Raw genomic sequence first — 16,433 nt, forward strand, 5'->3', positions numbered from 1 at the left:
TCGTTTCTTAAATTGTATTTTTTACATTCTTTTTTGTTGAATATGCCATTTTAATGTCACATAATAGTTTTCCACTTTGAACAAAAATTGAATCGAAAACAATGTATTTACCTGAAAAAACGGCAATTTAAATCAAAAATAGTCAAATTGGCTGCCAGCCAATGTTTTTTTTAAAATTCAATTTGACCATTTATTTTGTCATTTTATATGAGAAAACATTTTTTTTTTATGAAAGGGATTAACTCTATTAAAACTACAAAATAACCTATTCAAAGTCTGATTTAATTAATCTTCATTTTTCATGTTGTTGGGGGACAATACATCTTTAAGTCTAATGTACTATATTGAAACAAGACCAAACAAACCCTATTGTGAAATACAAAACGGGAAAGGTAGGCAGCCTATCAGGAACTGACGTGTGAATCGTTGTTCCTGCCAGATTGCGATATCAAACATCTACTTATTACCAACCAAATGTGCACAAAATTGCAAAATGTGCTTTACCAATTAATTATTTAATTTCGTATTCAATTTTAACCACCAATAAGTTACCTTAATTTGTTTAAAAGCTAACCAGTTTGTTCTCAATTCTCAACTATACGTCCATATGTTGTATCATACATTAGTGACTAATTAAAGATATTAAATCTCAAACCAGACAAAGGTGATTGCTTTTAAACCTTATAACAGGACAATTTCTTTAAAAATAAATACACAAAATTAAATTAAATATCAAAAACTAATATAAATAAGGCATATAAAAACTTACAACATAAAAAAACAGGAAATAAACCTACCCTGACTATTTGTACTGTATCAATAAATTAATAGGCCTATAAATTAATGTCAGTAATGCATTTAGAAAATTCAAACAATCATATCTGACTCCGTGGCGCAACGGTAGCGCGTCTGACTCCAGATCAGAAGGTTGCGTGTTCAAATCACGTCGGGGTCAGTCAGATTTTTTACAACATTGCAACTCAGGGTCAGTTTGGGTTTTAATTTTTTTTTTTTTTAAATCTAAGACAATACATTTAAAATGTGTATAATTAAAATATGTAGAGTAGTACCCAACTTAATAATAAATGAATGCGAACAAATAAAAAATGCATAAATGTTTTGTTTTTCAGATACAGGTTTACAGATACCGGACAACAAGTTAAACACCGTAATCTGACTCCGTGGCGCAACGGTAGCGCGTCTGACTCCAGATCAGAAGGTTGCGTGTTCAAATCACGTCGGGGTCAGTCAGATTTTTTACAACATTGCAACTCAGGGTCAGTTTGGGTTTTAATTTTTTTTTTTTTAATCTAAGATTAATACATTTAAAATGTGTATAATTAAAATATGTAGAGTAGTACCCAACTTAATAATAAATGAATGCGAACAAATAATAAAAGCATAAATGTTTTTGTTTTTCAGATACAGGTTTACAGATACCGGACAACAAGTTAAACACCGTAATCTGACTCCGTGGCGCAACGGTAGCGCGTCTGACTCCAGATCAGAAGGTTGCGTGTTCAAATCACGTCGGGGTCAGTTATCTTTTTTCTCATCTCCCATCATAATATGATGTTTAATTTCAATTACGATTCATATTCAAGTTTTTGTTTCGGTTTAATAATGTCAATAAAAAAATATGTATACAATTCTTCATTACTATCAACAAATCAGTTACACGTTAAATTATCTGACTCCGTGGCGCAATGGTAGCGCGTCTGACTCCAGATCAGAAGGTTGCGTGTTCAAATCACGTCGGGGTCAGTCAGTATTTTATATTTTCGTACAGAATAGACTCATTATAGATTTTTATATAAATAGTAAAATAATAAATTCAAATCCATGTTTAAATATAGGTAACATTATGTTAATCCAACACCATAATCCACCCTCTTCCTCACTTACATTAATGTAATGAATTATTCTTTGCTAAAACAATAACCATTGTTTTTCAGAGTCAGATAATGAATTAATAAAACAACAAAGCAATCAATGAAGAGAGCAATTCGCCATTCCGCCTTTGTGGCCGTTCTGTCATGGTATAGCACAGGTTAATCATAGATATATTTGCTATATGTATCTCTATGGGTTAATGCAGTGAGTTTACTGACGGTTTGGTAGTTCCCTTAACTTTTCAAAAACAATAATTGTTTCGAAACACTAATTCTAAAATCAACCTATCTCGGCAAACCAAATGTGAATATTTCACCTTTATCTTTAATAATAGCCCTATCGCTATCAGAATCTACATATACAATGTATTTGCTAATGTTCTTTTATGACATGGCACCTCAAATTCAATAATTTCAGTTTCCAAGTTGGATTCTATTTTATATTTATTTAAGGCTTCGAATAAGGCCAGGTATTAGAAACCCCGAATTGACTCGCAAACAACAGGTAGTTCGTAATGTTTCAAGGGCACGGAAATCCACGTTACAAACACGCAACCGTTTGTGTATCTGACTCCGTGGCGCAACGGTAGCGCGTCTGACTCCAGATCAGAAGGTTGCGTGTTCAAATCACGTCGGGGTCAGTCAGAATTTTTTATAACATTGCAACTCAGGGTCAGTTTGGGTTTTAATTTTTTTTTTCTAAGACAATACATTTAAAATGTGTATAACTAAAGTACCCAACTTAATAATAAATGAATGCGAACAAATAAAAAATGCATAAATGTTTTTGTTTTTCAGATACAGGTTTACAGATACCAGACAACAAGTTAAACACCTTAATCTGACTCCGTGGCGCAACGGTAGCGCGTCTGACTCCAGATCAGAAGGTTGCGTGTTCAAATCACGTCGGGGTCACTCAGATTTTTTACAACATTGAAACTCGGGGTCAGTTTGGGTTTTAATGTTTTTTTAAACGTGAGAGGCATAATTTTCATTTACTTTAATTCACATTCACTTTTTGGATTTTGTTGTTTTCTTTTTTTTTTTTAAATTAAACGATTCAGTTGAATTAGTTTTGATTGGCCTACTTAATGAGTTAAATTTTGAATAGACACAATCCGGTTGTGCTAATATTGTCATGATATAAAACTTATTTTAAATTTTCCAGATCAAAAGGTTGCGTGTTCAAATCACGTCGGGGTCAGTAACGTAAATTTGAAAAATAATAACTTCCATTACTAATTACGAAATCCACGTTACCAACATGCAACCGTTTGATTATCTGACTCCGTGGCGCAACGGTAGCTTGTCTGACTCCAGATCAGAAGGTTGCGTGTTCAAATCACGTCGGGGTCAGTCAAATTTTTTTATAACATTACACGTGATAGGCATATTATCATTTAATTTAATTCACATTCACTTTTTTTGATTTTTTGTTTCTTTTTTTTAAACTTTTTTTTCACAAACTAAACTATTTTTAAATTTTAATTCAATTTTGATTGGCCTACGGTTGTGCTAATATTGTGATGGTATAAAACTTATTCTAAATTATCGTTTTATTTTAAATAATCCTCTTTTTTTCAGAATTTATATTCGGTCACAATTTCAATTAATAATTCATTAGGAAATCCGATATACGACCACATAATAAATCTTTTCACATTTTGAAATTGTAGCATAATTCGTAACTCCATATTCAGATGGTTAAATCAAGCTATTTATTTTTCGCGAAAATGTCAATTTCCCATATATCTGACTCCGTGGCGCAACGGTAGCGCGTCTGACTCCAGATCAGAAGGTTGCGTGTTCAAATCACGTCGGGGTCAGTGACATTTATTTTTTTGATTTTTAAATCAATTCATGGCTACATACTATTATTTACAGAGAGGAAATTTATTATTTTTTTTTGCCATTATAGGGCTATCAATGCCTAGCCAAATTTTAAATACATGTAGTTTAATATTATCGAATGTATGTAACTGTATATCTCTTTTATCATTTTTTAATGTAGAGTACAGTACACACAGTAAACGCTAAAGTGGGCATACTACTAGTAATAGGCTAAGCTTCTACCAGCAAATAAGACACCGGAGAATACCTGCAAAATACCCGGATGCAGATTTATTTTTCTCGTTTCTGCGCATGCCTGGTATGACTACAGCTTATTCAATTGATCACCTTTTGAATACAATCATCACAAGCTCTTTAGAAAACCATTGTAGCGTTGAAAACAATTGTGTTGAGTACAATTGATGTAAAAAGGACGACAACCGTCAGTACCTCAGCCTAACGTTGTCGTTTAAATTTGCTCACAAAAGCGAGAAAAACGTGAAGTAATTGAATATAACGGTGTGGTATGTTTAGGATCACCTTTTAACGGATTCCATTATTATTTATTTTCAAGATAAGAAGTAATGCTATTGCCTGGAATTATTTGATTATTATTTATAGTAACCTGTTACATATTTCATCGACGACGGTGTTAGTAATTATAAAAGTGGAAAGATGCCGCGATCTATATCAGGAGATTCGGTAGCCTCAACTGTATTTTACCTACAAGACGAATACGGCGGTAAGTATGGTTATAGAACCGGAAATGACTCTGGTTATCCTTATTGCATGGAGGATCCATGGTTATTGTAAACAATACGATAACACATAATGTACTTTTAAGAAGTACACACAGAAAGATATCATGCCTCTACTAGACAGTCTATGCATGTAAGATATGCTAAATATTAGGTCTAGGTTTATTTATATCAATTATTGGATAAGATTATATTAAATCTAAAAAGGTCGACGGTCCATCTTGGTATCCGTGCCTTATCAATCTTAAATCTATTGTTTTTTGGAAGAAAAAACAACTCATTATTCGAGGCGTGTCTTTTTACAAATGTCTACATTTCCAAAAATCCTTAACACAACTCATCAAGGCCGTATCAATAGTTGTTTTAAGTACAAGCTAGGTTAATCGTTAGGCAATATTTACTTGTAAAAGCATTACAGTATTTCGTGGGAAGTACATACAGTACAATATAATACGAATTCCCTACAATGCTAGGCCTAGCCGCCTACTCTCTTAAAATTAACAGAGCCAATTTGACCTCCTCCTCGTACGTATACAATTTCTTATACTTCAAGCTAGGCCAACGCTAACTAGCAGATGGCTTGAAGGCAATTATTACTGACATGAGTAACTAGACTCCCTGGTATGGTTTATAACCCCTTTAACATTATACATGGCGGAGTTGTTTTCTTTTCCAGTCGTGTCCACATCGGGTGGTAAAGAAGAATTTGCAACGGTTGAATTTTGAACCGTTGTGTTTAAACAGGGAGATGGTATACTGTATAACAGGGAAGAGTTGTAATTTAACTTTTCCCTGGTATATACCATGTGAGCTGCATATCAGATTTAAATTCGATTTTAAATATGTTTTACTGTAGGTCTTTAATATGTATAATTACCAGTAACTTATTTATTGTGTTAATTGAAAATACACTAAACGATAAATTCCATGGGTTAAGGTACGATCAGTAAAACATAAATTCACTACATACAAGAGATGAATTACAAATAATGGTACAATATACTGAACATCTAATCATTTATTACAATAAAAGGAAGAAGCAGATGTTCTTCTATCTATGTCCAAAACATATGATAAAACTGTATGAATATTGTAACATAAACATCTATTCTTTTACAGGAAATTACAGCACTTCTAATGAATTCGTTGTGGGGAAAACTGTATAGTGCTTTACATTACAAAACTGGGACGTAATATTTGTAAATAACAATAAATAAAAATCGAATTGGAAAGTGAAATTACAGTAATAATAGTAAAACAATTATCTTGATTAACTAAATAATATTTTAATATTTCTTCCTGTTAAGATAATCATTAATGTAAGTTTACTTTACAAACAAAGCATGGAACTTAATTCAGCTTACAGTAACTAAGTAAATCCTTGAGGAATTAGTTTTTACGGCTTTGTTGACTCACGATAAATAATAATATTGCACTTTTTTTTTACCACGATCATAAAATAATGTGGATACGAGTAATAATAGAAATATGTAACCTTGTTCTATAGTTTACAGTATTGTGTATCGTATTGTACTTTCATTGAACTTTCATGTGTTACTATTATGATTGTACTTTATACAATTCATATACTACAGTTTATTCACGGTCATATTAATTACGTATTTCAGAATTAATTCGTTATGCGCAAGGAGGAGGGGGGATTCTTTCTCCCATACTACAGTAGTATGCGTTTATACATTGACTTTCATAAAATCGAACCAATGTTGTTCTGGTCTGGTGTGACCGGGTTTCCGTAGGTACTGTACGGTTACCTGGAGGTAAACCTCATCACTTATCCCATTGTATACGAACATATACTGTATAAAGGGGCACAGGTTACTTATATTAACAGCCTGCTACGTTCTACAGTATGTACTTTCTGGGTAATGTGTGCATATTCAGCATAAAGTATGCTGGGCGTATTTCTAGACCACTTGTATTGTCGACTCATTTTAAGCTAATCGTATAAAGTAAATTACAATGACAGAACGCAAATAAACCTTGACTCCTGACATGTGACTCGTGGGTAATAAAAATAACATCAGGTGTGAAACTGACCAACTGTTCCTTAAATCACGACACTTGATGTGTTTATTTTTCTTAAATTCACTCGCGCTTCGTGGTCATTAGTTATTCCTCTCATGGGAATAACCCGTGTAACGGTATCCCTCATTAACATCGTCCGTTGATCAGTTTTTGATAGGAAGAAGTTGCTTTCACACGTTAATAATGGTTCGTCCCTTTCCCTGGGATCATCATGTTTGTACCAATTTTAATTGTCAATGATGACAGACAGACACAAATATTTCATATATAATTAATACTGTGTACATTTTTATTCCAGTTTTAACACGAGTTTCAATCCAATCAAGCTAGGCCTGACCTGTCTCTAGTCTAATTAGAACCTCGTAACTTAACCGTTCAGTTCACCAGGCATAGCATGTCCTTATCTATTATCATTCGGTATTTTTCGGGAGGGTGTAACGTGCCCCATCCCCAAGAATCCGCCCATATTTGCACGCGGACCGTATGTTACTGTATGATCATGGAGTTTAATTTTATACCTCCATGCTATTATTAAACGTGGATTTATACAGTATGCCCACTCTGAACGGTTGTTTCCATTGTATAATGAATCATTATTGTATTTATCTACTACTTAAAAAGAAGTGTCATTATTATTATTGTACAAATTTGTTATCTCATACTTATTCAGTTGAATTGCCTCTCAAGTTAAAGTGAGCTTAATTATTCTTTACATATTAAGATAATTATGACGTTTCATGCTAAAAACAGCATTGAAACAATAACTATCTCCGCAGTAATACTGTACTGTGAATGGAATAGACCATGAAATAGACGTTTCATGCTAAAAATTGCATTGAATTAAACAATAACACTAAAAACGTATCTCCGTGGTAATACTGTACAGTGAATGGAATAGACGTTTCCTGCTAAAAACAACATTGGAAAAATAACATTAAAAATGTATCTCCGTAGTAATACTGTAAAGTATCTTCGTGGTAATACTGTATTGTGAATGGAATAGACGTTTCCTGCTAAAAACAGCATTGGAAACTTGTTGCACATCTCATTGAGACTGTGCCTCTGATTTAAAAGAGATGTATTACAATAAAAGTTCAGTTCAACAATAACATTAAAAGAGTATCTCCGTAGTAATACTGTACAGTATTTCCGCCGTGGTAATACTGTACTGGGAATGGAATAGGGTAGCAAAACATTAAGATTTACGACTGTGTTTTGTTGTCGCATTTCACCGAGGGACTGCTCTACTTACCTGGCGTGCCATATTGACCTATTGAAAAGTGTTGATTCCGTAGAAACAACTTTTCAAGCTTAGTTGTTGAACTCTTGATAAATACTTAAGATACTACGAAACAATTCAAATTCGATACGAATGTGATATTCCGGAATGTCATTCGTAACTACTAAACTATTTTACAGAAATTCAACTCAAACAAATTATCACTCAAATTCTCACGATTTCAAATGGGAGGAAAAGGCAGAAATGCTTTCAATTCATACCATCACAAAATATAAACAGGACAGTATATTGTATGTACATCAATTAATATCCACCATAGTAATAAATATATGATATCCACAAATAACAAACACATTTTCGGGTTTAGTCTGGGTTCCAGACGGTGTTTTGTCTTAATATTAGTAAAAAGATAAATATTTTGGCACATGGCGTTTCATACGTATAATCGAAATAAAAACAAATAAATAAATGAATGAATACTGTACAGACTTGGGGCAAGTCTATCTCGAGTTTTGCGTAGAGAACATACAAAGTATTGAATTAAATTTGTGGAAAAAAATGTTTTAAAAAGTAGTAGTGTGCGGCGAACTGTAATAAGGTCGTATTCCATGCTCTACTAAATATAAACTTACTGGCTTTGATTTATTTTTTATTGTCATTAGATCGGAATGCTTGCATTGTCATCCACTTTCGTTAATGATATGCATTGTTATACTACTCCGCGGGTAGTGACTCATAATACGGGAAAACGCCTCATCGCTCATTAAAAAATGAATTGATATACCGGAAATATAGGCTATTTTTTTCCAGAAGGTTATGAATATTAATACTATTGTGTTACTGTTATTAAGTATAACTGTGCATACTTTTGGAATATTATAGTAGGTCATATTATAATACAACGAGGCCTTATAAAATTAGCGTTTTTACGTATATCATAAATATAATACAAATTGTATTATATATGATATAGGCCTACGTGGGATACATATGTTGTAACAATACTGTTTGTAACTATAATATTAGTCTTTACATGGTATCCCATGTGGGTTTTTCGTGTGCCGACTAGGCTATGTGATACACCATTTACATAGCCAGTCGGCAAACTGGCCTAGATCCCCTACATTATGACATGGTATAAAACTGACTAGGCCTATGTTATTTAAACATAACCAGTGCATGGGTTTTCCATAGAGATAACATTTTCTATCTATGGTGTCATGTAATAATGCTTTATTCTTATGACTTTGTCATTCGGATGTGATAAAAATTCGTTTCCACGGATGAAGCAGGACATACGTACATGAATATACCATGGAGGACCTTTCAGTATTATTAGGTCTTTCGTTCGAGGAGAAACATGTACGATGCTTCCCCCCACCAGAGTGTTGTTTTACTTTAGTAGGTGCTCTCGGATATGTTATAAGCATCTACTATACTTGTTGATGAATACTGCTGGTACAGTACATAGGCTAATATATGTACACTTATATCAACACATTGTTATTTGTACCTTATTAAGAGAAGTAATTTAACACATTAATTTCTTCAATCTGTATTTGTTTACACAAAAGAATGCATATAAATATAACCTTAAGCCTATTTAAATTGTAAAATACCTACAGTTTATAATTTAATATACAGTAATACTTACTGCTTTGTTGAGTAGTCACTTCACCGGTAAGCAGTATTTAGGCTTAAAACTAAAAAAAAAAACAAAAACGCAATACGAACGGGAATACGAATAATACAGTACAATATAAAAAAAACTTTTTATAATCAACTGAATTATGTGAGAAATCTTGTATTTGAGAAAATCCAAATATGAAAATGTTTTATCCTCATCGTACATACAACATACAGTTTATAACACAATAATTTATAGCCAGGGGTCAAGCTGCAATCCGCATGGCAATTGTCGTGGGTTTGATGATGGGTACGATGTCCTCTCGACAGTCACAATATTCATTGCAAAATTATAGGCCTAGCCTTTGACTCAAGTCACAGACTGAGAAGTCTATACAACTGAGATAAAAATACCTTTAGATATCTCTCGACCAAGGCTATGGAATTACTAGGCTATTTTGGGCACATGTGTAAGAAAATGACATTGCTGGTTATGAACTCGGTCCGTACTGTACGTATAGGATCGAGACTTTTTTATCCTCCCTCGGGCTCTCTCTATCTACTAGCTAGGCCTACTACTATAACCTAGTGGTTAGGGAGATTCGTGGTTAGTAGGGCCTACCTAATAGTAGGCATATAAAAAACATTAACATCATCTATAAACTTACGTTTATCATTCATCATAAGCATATAAGTAACTCTTAAATCGAGATAATTTAATACTTTATTTGAACAAACTTTTCACCACGTTGTCTGGTTTTAAAGCATGGCGCGCGTATGCATGTTGTAGGCTTACGTCTAATTGAAATAATGAAAAGCGTTCTGAAAACAAAATTACTGGCACCACCGCAATAAAACTATTGATGATGATACAACATTGGTAATTAATGTGGTTTTCTATTACAGCACTGCCACCCGGTCCAATTAAAACTTGTTGTTTAAGATGTGCATTCCCAACATTGTTGACGTTTATTCTCCTGGTTATTGGAGTAGTCATCAGTGGGACCTTCTTCATGTTGTCTGGTGCAGAAATTATCGGCCTGGTCGAAGAAGGTGAAGGGGAACAAGTCTTTATTGATGTACCAGCTGATCTCTACGATTCCCTCACTTCATGGTAAGAGAGCTACGTGTAGGCCTGCCTGTATTTTGACCCAAACAATAATTATAACGCATACTTCTTATGTGGAGGAGGATGGACATAAACTAGAGCGTTAAACTCAAATTCAGCCAATTTAATTTATGAAATCTGATGGTATTTTACGAATAGGAATTAAAATACGGAGAACAATCAAATAATCATTATGAATAATTCTAACATTAAACAAAAATAGATCAGATGAAAATTAAAAGTTTAAAACTAAGTTTAAAACTTCCTCTCTTAGTCATTGTTTTTTGTAAAGTAAAATCAGCATACCTAAATAGGCACTAACCATGGAGGTGTAAAATATACCTCCATGCACTAACAGTATCTAGATCTATTAGTTAGGCCTATAACATGTGAATATCTTGAAAGTTTCAGACCTCGCGTGGGTCTGTAAATTCAAAAATAGCCGTGTAAAACTTCCTCTTCCGAATTATACCCGAGAGTTATGTTAGACTTGACCATTGTCACCAGTGGATCATCATCATCATCATCATCATTTTGATATTCCGAAAACTAGATTTTAGTGCAACTCTACACGTATGACACGACACGTGTGCCATAATATATTTTTACCAAGATACAGGATGTGTACCATTAATGTTTTGTTTTTATTTTAGGTACCGCATTCTGAAATATGTTGTGGGATGTGAAGTATCAGTGATGGTCATTATTTCTATTGTAATGTTAGCGCTCGGTTACTTAGCAACTGGCTCTGTCAGAAAAGAATTCATGTGCAGATTCAAGTCGAAAACATCAGGACGATGTCAGATAGCTGTGGTAAGTACAGTGTATGACTTGATAAAGTGATGGGGTAGGCCTAATGGTAGACACTAGAAAACAACAGAGTCGATTCGACCCTCCCTTTAAATATGTGGTGGACCGCCCACCGTCCCCCCCGGATAGTACCAGTGATATGTGGATGAATGAACGAATTAAACAATCAATTTGGGAAATGAATGATTTTAACAGATTTCTGGATCTTGATTTTGAAGGAATGAAGTGAAGCTGAAGGATGATGGGTAAATGACATGTCATCTCAATTGATTGACAGATTAGAAATATAAAACCTATAAAGCATATTCTAATTCTTTCCATGTGTTTACAATGAAACGTTCGTTCATACTAATTAACTAGTTGTCTTTATTGTACTTGTGTTTCCAAGTTCGCAGCAACTACAGACAATATATATACCTCCTGGAGTATGCAATATACAGTATTAACCATGGTAGTTTTTTGAATAAACACTAAACACTACAGAGATTCGTGTTTTGTTCCAAATTCAATATGATGTCTATCAAACGCCACCACTGCCTATGAATGTACTTGTTTTTCATCACATTAAACAAACCCTATGTGATTTTGGACAAACATTGTCTGAAATGTTCCACCATATGGAGAAGTTTGTTTTATCAATGTTTTACCAATAATTTGTAATACAGTCAGTAAAAAGCTTGTCTACACCATCAACATATATGTGGAAAAAAAATGTGATGCGCCCATATAATATGGACATGATGATGTCATATCACTACCATACTTGGGCATATCACAACCATATTTGGGCACATCATTTTTTTTGTCAAACTAGTTTGATAGTGTAGACAGAGCTTTAGTTTGATAATGCTTTCTTTAAAAGTAGTTTGTTTTTGTTTCTTTGTAGTTCATGATAATCCTATACATTTTGTGGTTCATTTGGTTGGTCCAGTCTGTCTTGGTTGCCTTTCCAGTCTCTTTCTTCTACGTATTTGAACGAATGTGCGACAGAGACTTAAGCACAGTTTCAATTTCCAAGTGTCTTGTTGATCTTAATTTGGTTGGTAAGTATAACCAAACGATTCTCATAAAAAGTGCTGACACAGCAGAGACAAAGGATATAAGGCTTAGCAATCGCATGCAACAGCCCTTCCATGTTTACCAGCACCATTTGAACAATGTAAGCCTATAAATTAAAATAACCTTTTTTTTGTACACAGGTTTAACAGATGATACTCACTGCCTTAATAGAGAAGATGTTAGAGATATTTGTGAATCGGTAAGCATAGGCCTGATATTTTATGTTAAACAAACAAAACGTCATCCAATGAAACGCCAGAACCTAAAGTATCAGGATAAGAAAACAACACCACATTCGAGTACATTTTTAGACGAATCAGCGCTACGCATCATCACCGTCGTCCCCAGCGTTCTAATTCAGAGTCCGCCCATAATAGCCATTTTACATAATTTTGTATACATTGTTCTCTAAGTATTATAAATTATATATACCTTTTGTTTAATTTTCCAGAATTCATTTATCTACACGGGAGTTTCCTTGGCTGCTTGTCTTCTTGTTCTCTTTGCATTGGTAAGTCTTAAGTACAGTGGTCCTACTTAATTTGAGATCTTGTCAGGAGCGCCATGCTGACCACCGACGCGCAAAAACAAGAATCCGAGAGCAAAGTGTTGGGATGATTTGGGTCCAGTACTAATTTACTAATAACAATTTATCAATACAAATATAATAATCTGTAGTAGTTAATACAACAATGTTAGCCAGCATTGAATGTAATGTTTTAGTGCAGTGGCTAATGCCGAGTTTTGGGCACAGAGGAGTATCATGAGTCTCTTCTTGCCCATATATTTCATCCTTCCACTAAGTTTTATGGAAATCGTTCATTTTCTTCGGCATCCGTTTCTCTATGGAATGCGTTGCCTATTGAAATCCGTCAGGTTACTTCCACCAGTGTCTTCAAATCTCTCCTCAAAACCCACCTTTTTAATTTGTAATTTTTCTAAATTTTCTGTCTTTGTAAAGCGCATTGAGGCTTTCAGCATAATGCGCTATATCAAGTACCAGTTATTAGTATTATTATCAATAACCTTATTATTAGCTAATGCTATATACCTCGAAGACAACCCATTTTTATTTCTCTTTCTTTATCTTTAGACCCAATTATTGATCAACAATTCTGCGAATTATTCGCATTTACGAAGTCGATATAAGAAGATTTACAATGGTCGTAACTCCGGGACGTACACCCTCACCAGAACTGGTTCAATCCGGAACAGTCGTCGGAATCTCTCTGGTAGCAGAAGTACAGTTGCCGCCACCGGTATGGTTGCCAATCCAAATTTTGCGCCCGAAAAATTGCCGTACTCGATTATGGGTAGCGAACGAAATTCATTCCGTTCCGCCGTCGTGAATGACGGATACGTTCACGATACTAGACACCGTAATGGCGGGCTTCATGGTGGCGGTAGCGGGAGCGCTTCGGTAGTTGGTTACGGAGGACACGCCAATCACCACCACGATACAAATACGCTTGGGCATGACTCGATTGCGTTGTCGTCTTTACGAGCACCAAGCACCATCCATGATATGAACACCCTTGGACATGATTCAATCGCAATGTCGTCACTAAGGGCGCCAAGTACGCATAGCGGTAGTACGGGAGTTGATTATGGCGGCAATGTTGTCAACCTGGCAAACATGCATGCATCGTCTGACCGTTTAATGTACAGAACAGAGTATGCTGTTTAGTTACCAAAAACGTCATTTTATATAATTTTCTATAACTGTGTACATTTCAAACTCACCTTGTAGGTTGTAAATACCCTATTTCAATGTTTTTTTTTATAAGAATCTTAACTTTTCAGTGAACCTTTACAAATTCCAGCACTTTAACATTCGAATATTTGAAGTATGCGCACAGTAACTATTTTGATTAAACTTCAAATTTATGAATTAAGAACCTTACTTAACTAATTTTATTCCCGATAACGTATTAGACAACCATTTGGTAAATGTATACGTTATACATTGTTTGTTTTATTAAATTTATCAATTTGAGGCTGAAAAGACCTATTGCAGTAGTCCTGGTTAGTACAGGACTAGACCCGGTCCTGACTTTGTTGTATTTTTATTCGGTTAATGTGCGAAAATTGATATTCGTACATAATAATTAATATTATTGAATTTTATATTAATTGATTGTGCCAAATGCCGATGATTCCTTTTCAAAATCTGTAAATGTAATGTAAAAGCCTCGTGAGTAGAATATAGAAGAGCAGCAAGGGCCTGGAGGTAATAATGTTTTATTTAAAGCATGAGAGAAGGAAGGTTTTGAGGCAATCATTAACTGGTACGCACGATTTTAGAAAGCCTCCAGTTCAGACCCGAGCCAAAATATTGAGATAAAATCCAAATAGCCGCGTCAAAGTCTTAATAAAACACCGTAAGGCATGTTTGTGTATATAGGCCTATATATACTATAAAATACCTTGAAAATAATAATATAGAAAATGTAGACACCTTGAAAATTATACTATACGCTCAAAATAGAATAAGACTGATATAAGAACAAATACTTCTATGCATATTATTATATATTATAAGTTTGATTTAAGTTCAAAGATCAAATTCAGTTTTTAGGCGGATATAAATATCTTGACGACGTGAATAATTTTAATTGAAACTTGAAAATAATGATTTAAACCTACACCTATGAAATGTTAATGAAAGCATATTCAATTAACTTTTTAATTAATATACAAATGTTGATTTTTATATTAATGTGCTAGTAATCGTATTTTATAAAATTGTAATTTAATTTGGCATTTAAATGAAAAATGCAAAATATGGCAGCTTTTTTTGTATAGGGAGATACAGGGGGCGTAGACTCGCTTTGGCAGCATGACTTTTACTGGGCATGGGCGGTTTTACATCCATGGTCATGGAGAAATCCAAACTTGTGTCGCCGCTCAGGTGCAGAAACTGTGCCGCTTGTCATGCGGAGAGCAGCTTGGAGGCAGGGGAGTGAGGGTGCCTACGCTCTTATAATCTGTAAATATTTAGAATATAATATTTTACGTTGTTGACTTGTTTTAATTAACAGTACAAATTGAAGATTAGGTATGTCTAATAGATTATATTTGTAGTTAGTCTTATTATAATTCCGACAGCTTTATGATATTATTGCATCACTAGGGTTTTTTTTAATGTGATTTAACTGAATGAGATAAACGGTGTTTTTTAACGTTTTTAATGTACTAGCAGCAACGCAAGTGAGTTGACCAATCACAAACGACAGTTTGATGATCTATCGCGACGTGATTGGTCAACTTATGTGCTTACGTCCAAGTGGGAAACAAGATTAAGACACTTTAAAAGTGTATTTTATACATACATTACAAGTGACAACCATTTCCCCTGTTTTTAAGTTGCCTATTTTTCTCTGCTCACGTACGTACATTAGGCTACTTGTGTATGCGACTTATCTTACAAACAATGACATGAAAAAAAAACATGAAAACTCTTTTTGTTTGGGAAATTATCATATAGTGATGGATAAACCCTTTGGGAACATTTTTTTATTGGCCCATTTGTCATCAACCTGCAACTCAAATGGTTAGGATATCATAGCACCACAGAGCGAACACTCTATTTCATGTATAATACAGTATCTCTATTAATAATAAAGATGAACGATTACTAATAAATTAAGTTTTTGGTGACGTCACGCCTTCATTTTTAAAGTACCATTCACACGGTTGTACAAACTATATTTTTCTTTGCAATGTCGTGTTGAATGTGTATATTTTTCTCGGAAAATAATTTGTGTTGTAAATACGGTTTTCCCACACTTATCCATATCATTCAATAGAGTTGAATAAAAAAATACTTTTTATAAAGTTGTTTTTAGTGGTTTTATTGATTTATATAAATAATCGATAATTGTTATTGCTGTTTATGTCGGAAGTAGTGGACTGGATGGACCAATCACGAGTCGTGATTGGTCAAATTACTTGATTCGGTGCGCTAACGTCGTTGCGTTGCGTCCGTGGGGATCTAGACTTATCCCAATAAGTTTGTAGTTATTGTCTTTTAGTAGGCTATTATACGTATGAAACGCCATGTA

General features: G+C 34.1%; 1 protein-coding gene and 8 non-coding genes across 9 annotated transcripts; all 9 read left to right on the forward strand.

The window, feature by feature from the left end:
- The first annotated feature begins 883 nt into the window (after nt 1–883).
- On the forward strand, nt 884–955 carry Trnaw-cca (transfer RNA tryptophan (anticodon CCA)). The gene has a single exon. It is a non-coding gene; the product is annotated as a tRNA-Trp (tRNA).
- A 220-nt stretch (nt 956–1,175) lies between these two features.
- Trnaw-cca (transfer RNA tryptophan (anticodon CCA)) lies at nt 1,176–1,247 on the forward strand. The gene has a single exon. It is a non-coding gene; the product is annotated as a tRNA-Trp (tRNA).
- Nucleotides 1,248–1,467: 220 nt separating this feature from the next.
- On the forward strand, nt 1,468–1,539 carry Trnaw-cca (transfer RNA tryptophan (anticodon CCA)). Its single transcript has one exon. It is a non-coding gene; the product is annotated as a tRNA-Trp (tRNA).
- Nucleotides 1,540–1,692: 153 nt separating this feature from the next.
- On the forward strand, nt 1,693–1,764 carry Trnaw-cca (transfer RNA tryptophan (anticodon CCA)). Its single transcript has one exon. It is a non-coding gene; the product is annotated as a tRNA-Trp (tRNA).
- A 697-nt stretch (nt 1,765–2,461) lies between these two features.
- Trnaw-cca (transfer RNA tryptophan (anticodon CCA)) lies at nt 2,462–2,533 on the forward strand. The gene has a single exon. It is a non-coding gene; the product is annotated as a tRNA-Trp (tRNA).
- A 202-nt stretch (nt 2,534–2,735) lies between these two features.
- Nucleotides 2,736–2,807, forward strand: Trnaw-cca (transfer RNA tryptophan (anticodon CCA)). The gene has a single exon. It is a non-coding gene; the product is annotated as a tRNA-Trp (tRNA).
- A 369-nt stretch (nt 2,808–3,176) lies between these two features.
- Trnaw-cca (transfer RNA tryptophan (anticodon CCA)) lies at nt 3,177–3,248 on the forward strand. Its single transcript has one exon. It is a non-coding gene; the product is annotated as a tRNA-Trp (tRNA).
- Nucleotides 3,249–3,646: 398 nt separating this feature from the next.
- Trnaw-cca (transfer RNA tryptophan (anticodon CCA)) lies at nt 3,647–3,718 on the forward strand. The gene has a single exon. It is a non-coding gene; the product is annotated as a tRNA-Trp (tRNA).
- A 397-nt stretch (nt 3,719–4,115) lies between these two features.
- Nucleotides 4,116–15,672, forward strand: LOC144841969 (uncharacterized). The gene is made up of 7 exons (XM_078698289.1): nt 4,116–4,464; nt 10,299–10,506; nt 11,154–11,313; nt 12,197–12,353; nt 12,510–12,568; nt 12,821–12,880; nt 13,463–15,672. Exons 1-7 carry the CDS (start codon nt 4,398–4,400, stop codon nt 14,054–14,056), a joined length of 1,305 nt encoding a protein of 434 aa, XP_078554415.1. The 5' UTR covers nt 4,116–4,397; the 3' UTR covers nt 14,057–15,672.
- The last annotated feature ends 761 nt before the right edge of the window (nt 15,673–16,433 follow it).

Source organism: Antedon bifida, chromosome 5 (assembly GCF_963402885.1).
Source record: "Antedon bifida chromosome 5, ecAntBifi1.1, whole genome shotgun sequence".
NCBI classification, from domain to species: Eukaryota; Metazoa; Echinodermata; class Crinoidea; order Comatulida; family Antedonidae; genus Antedon; species Antedon bifida.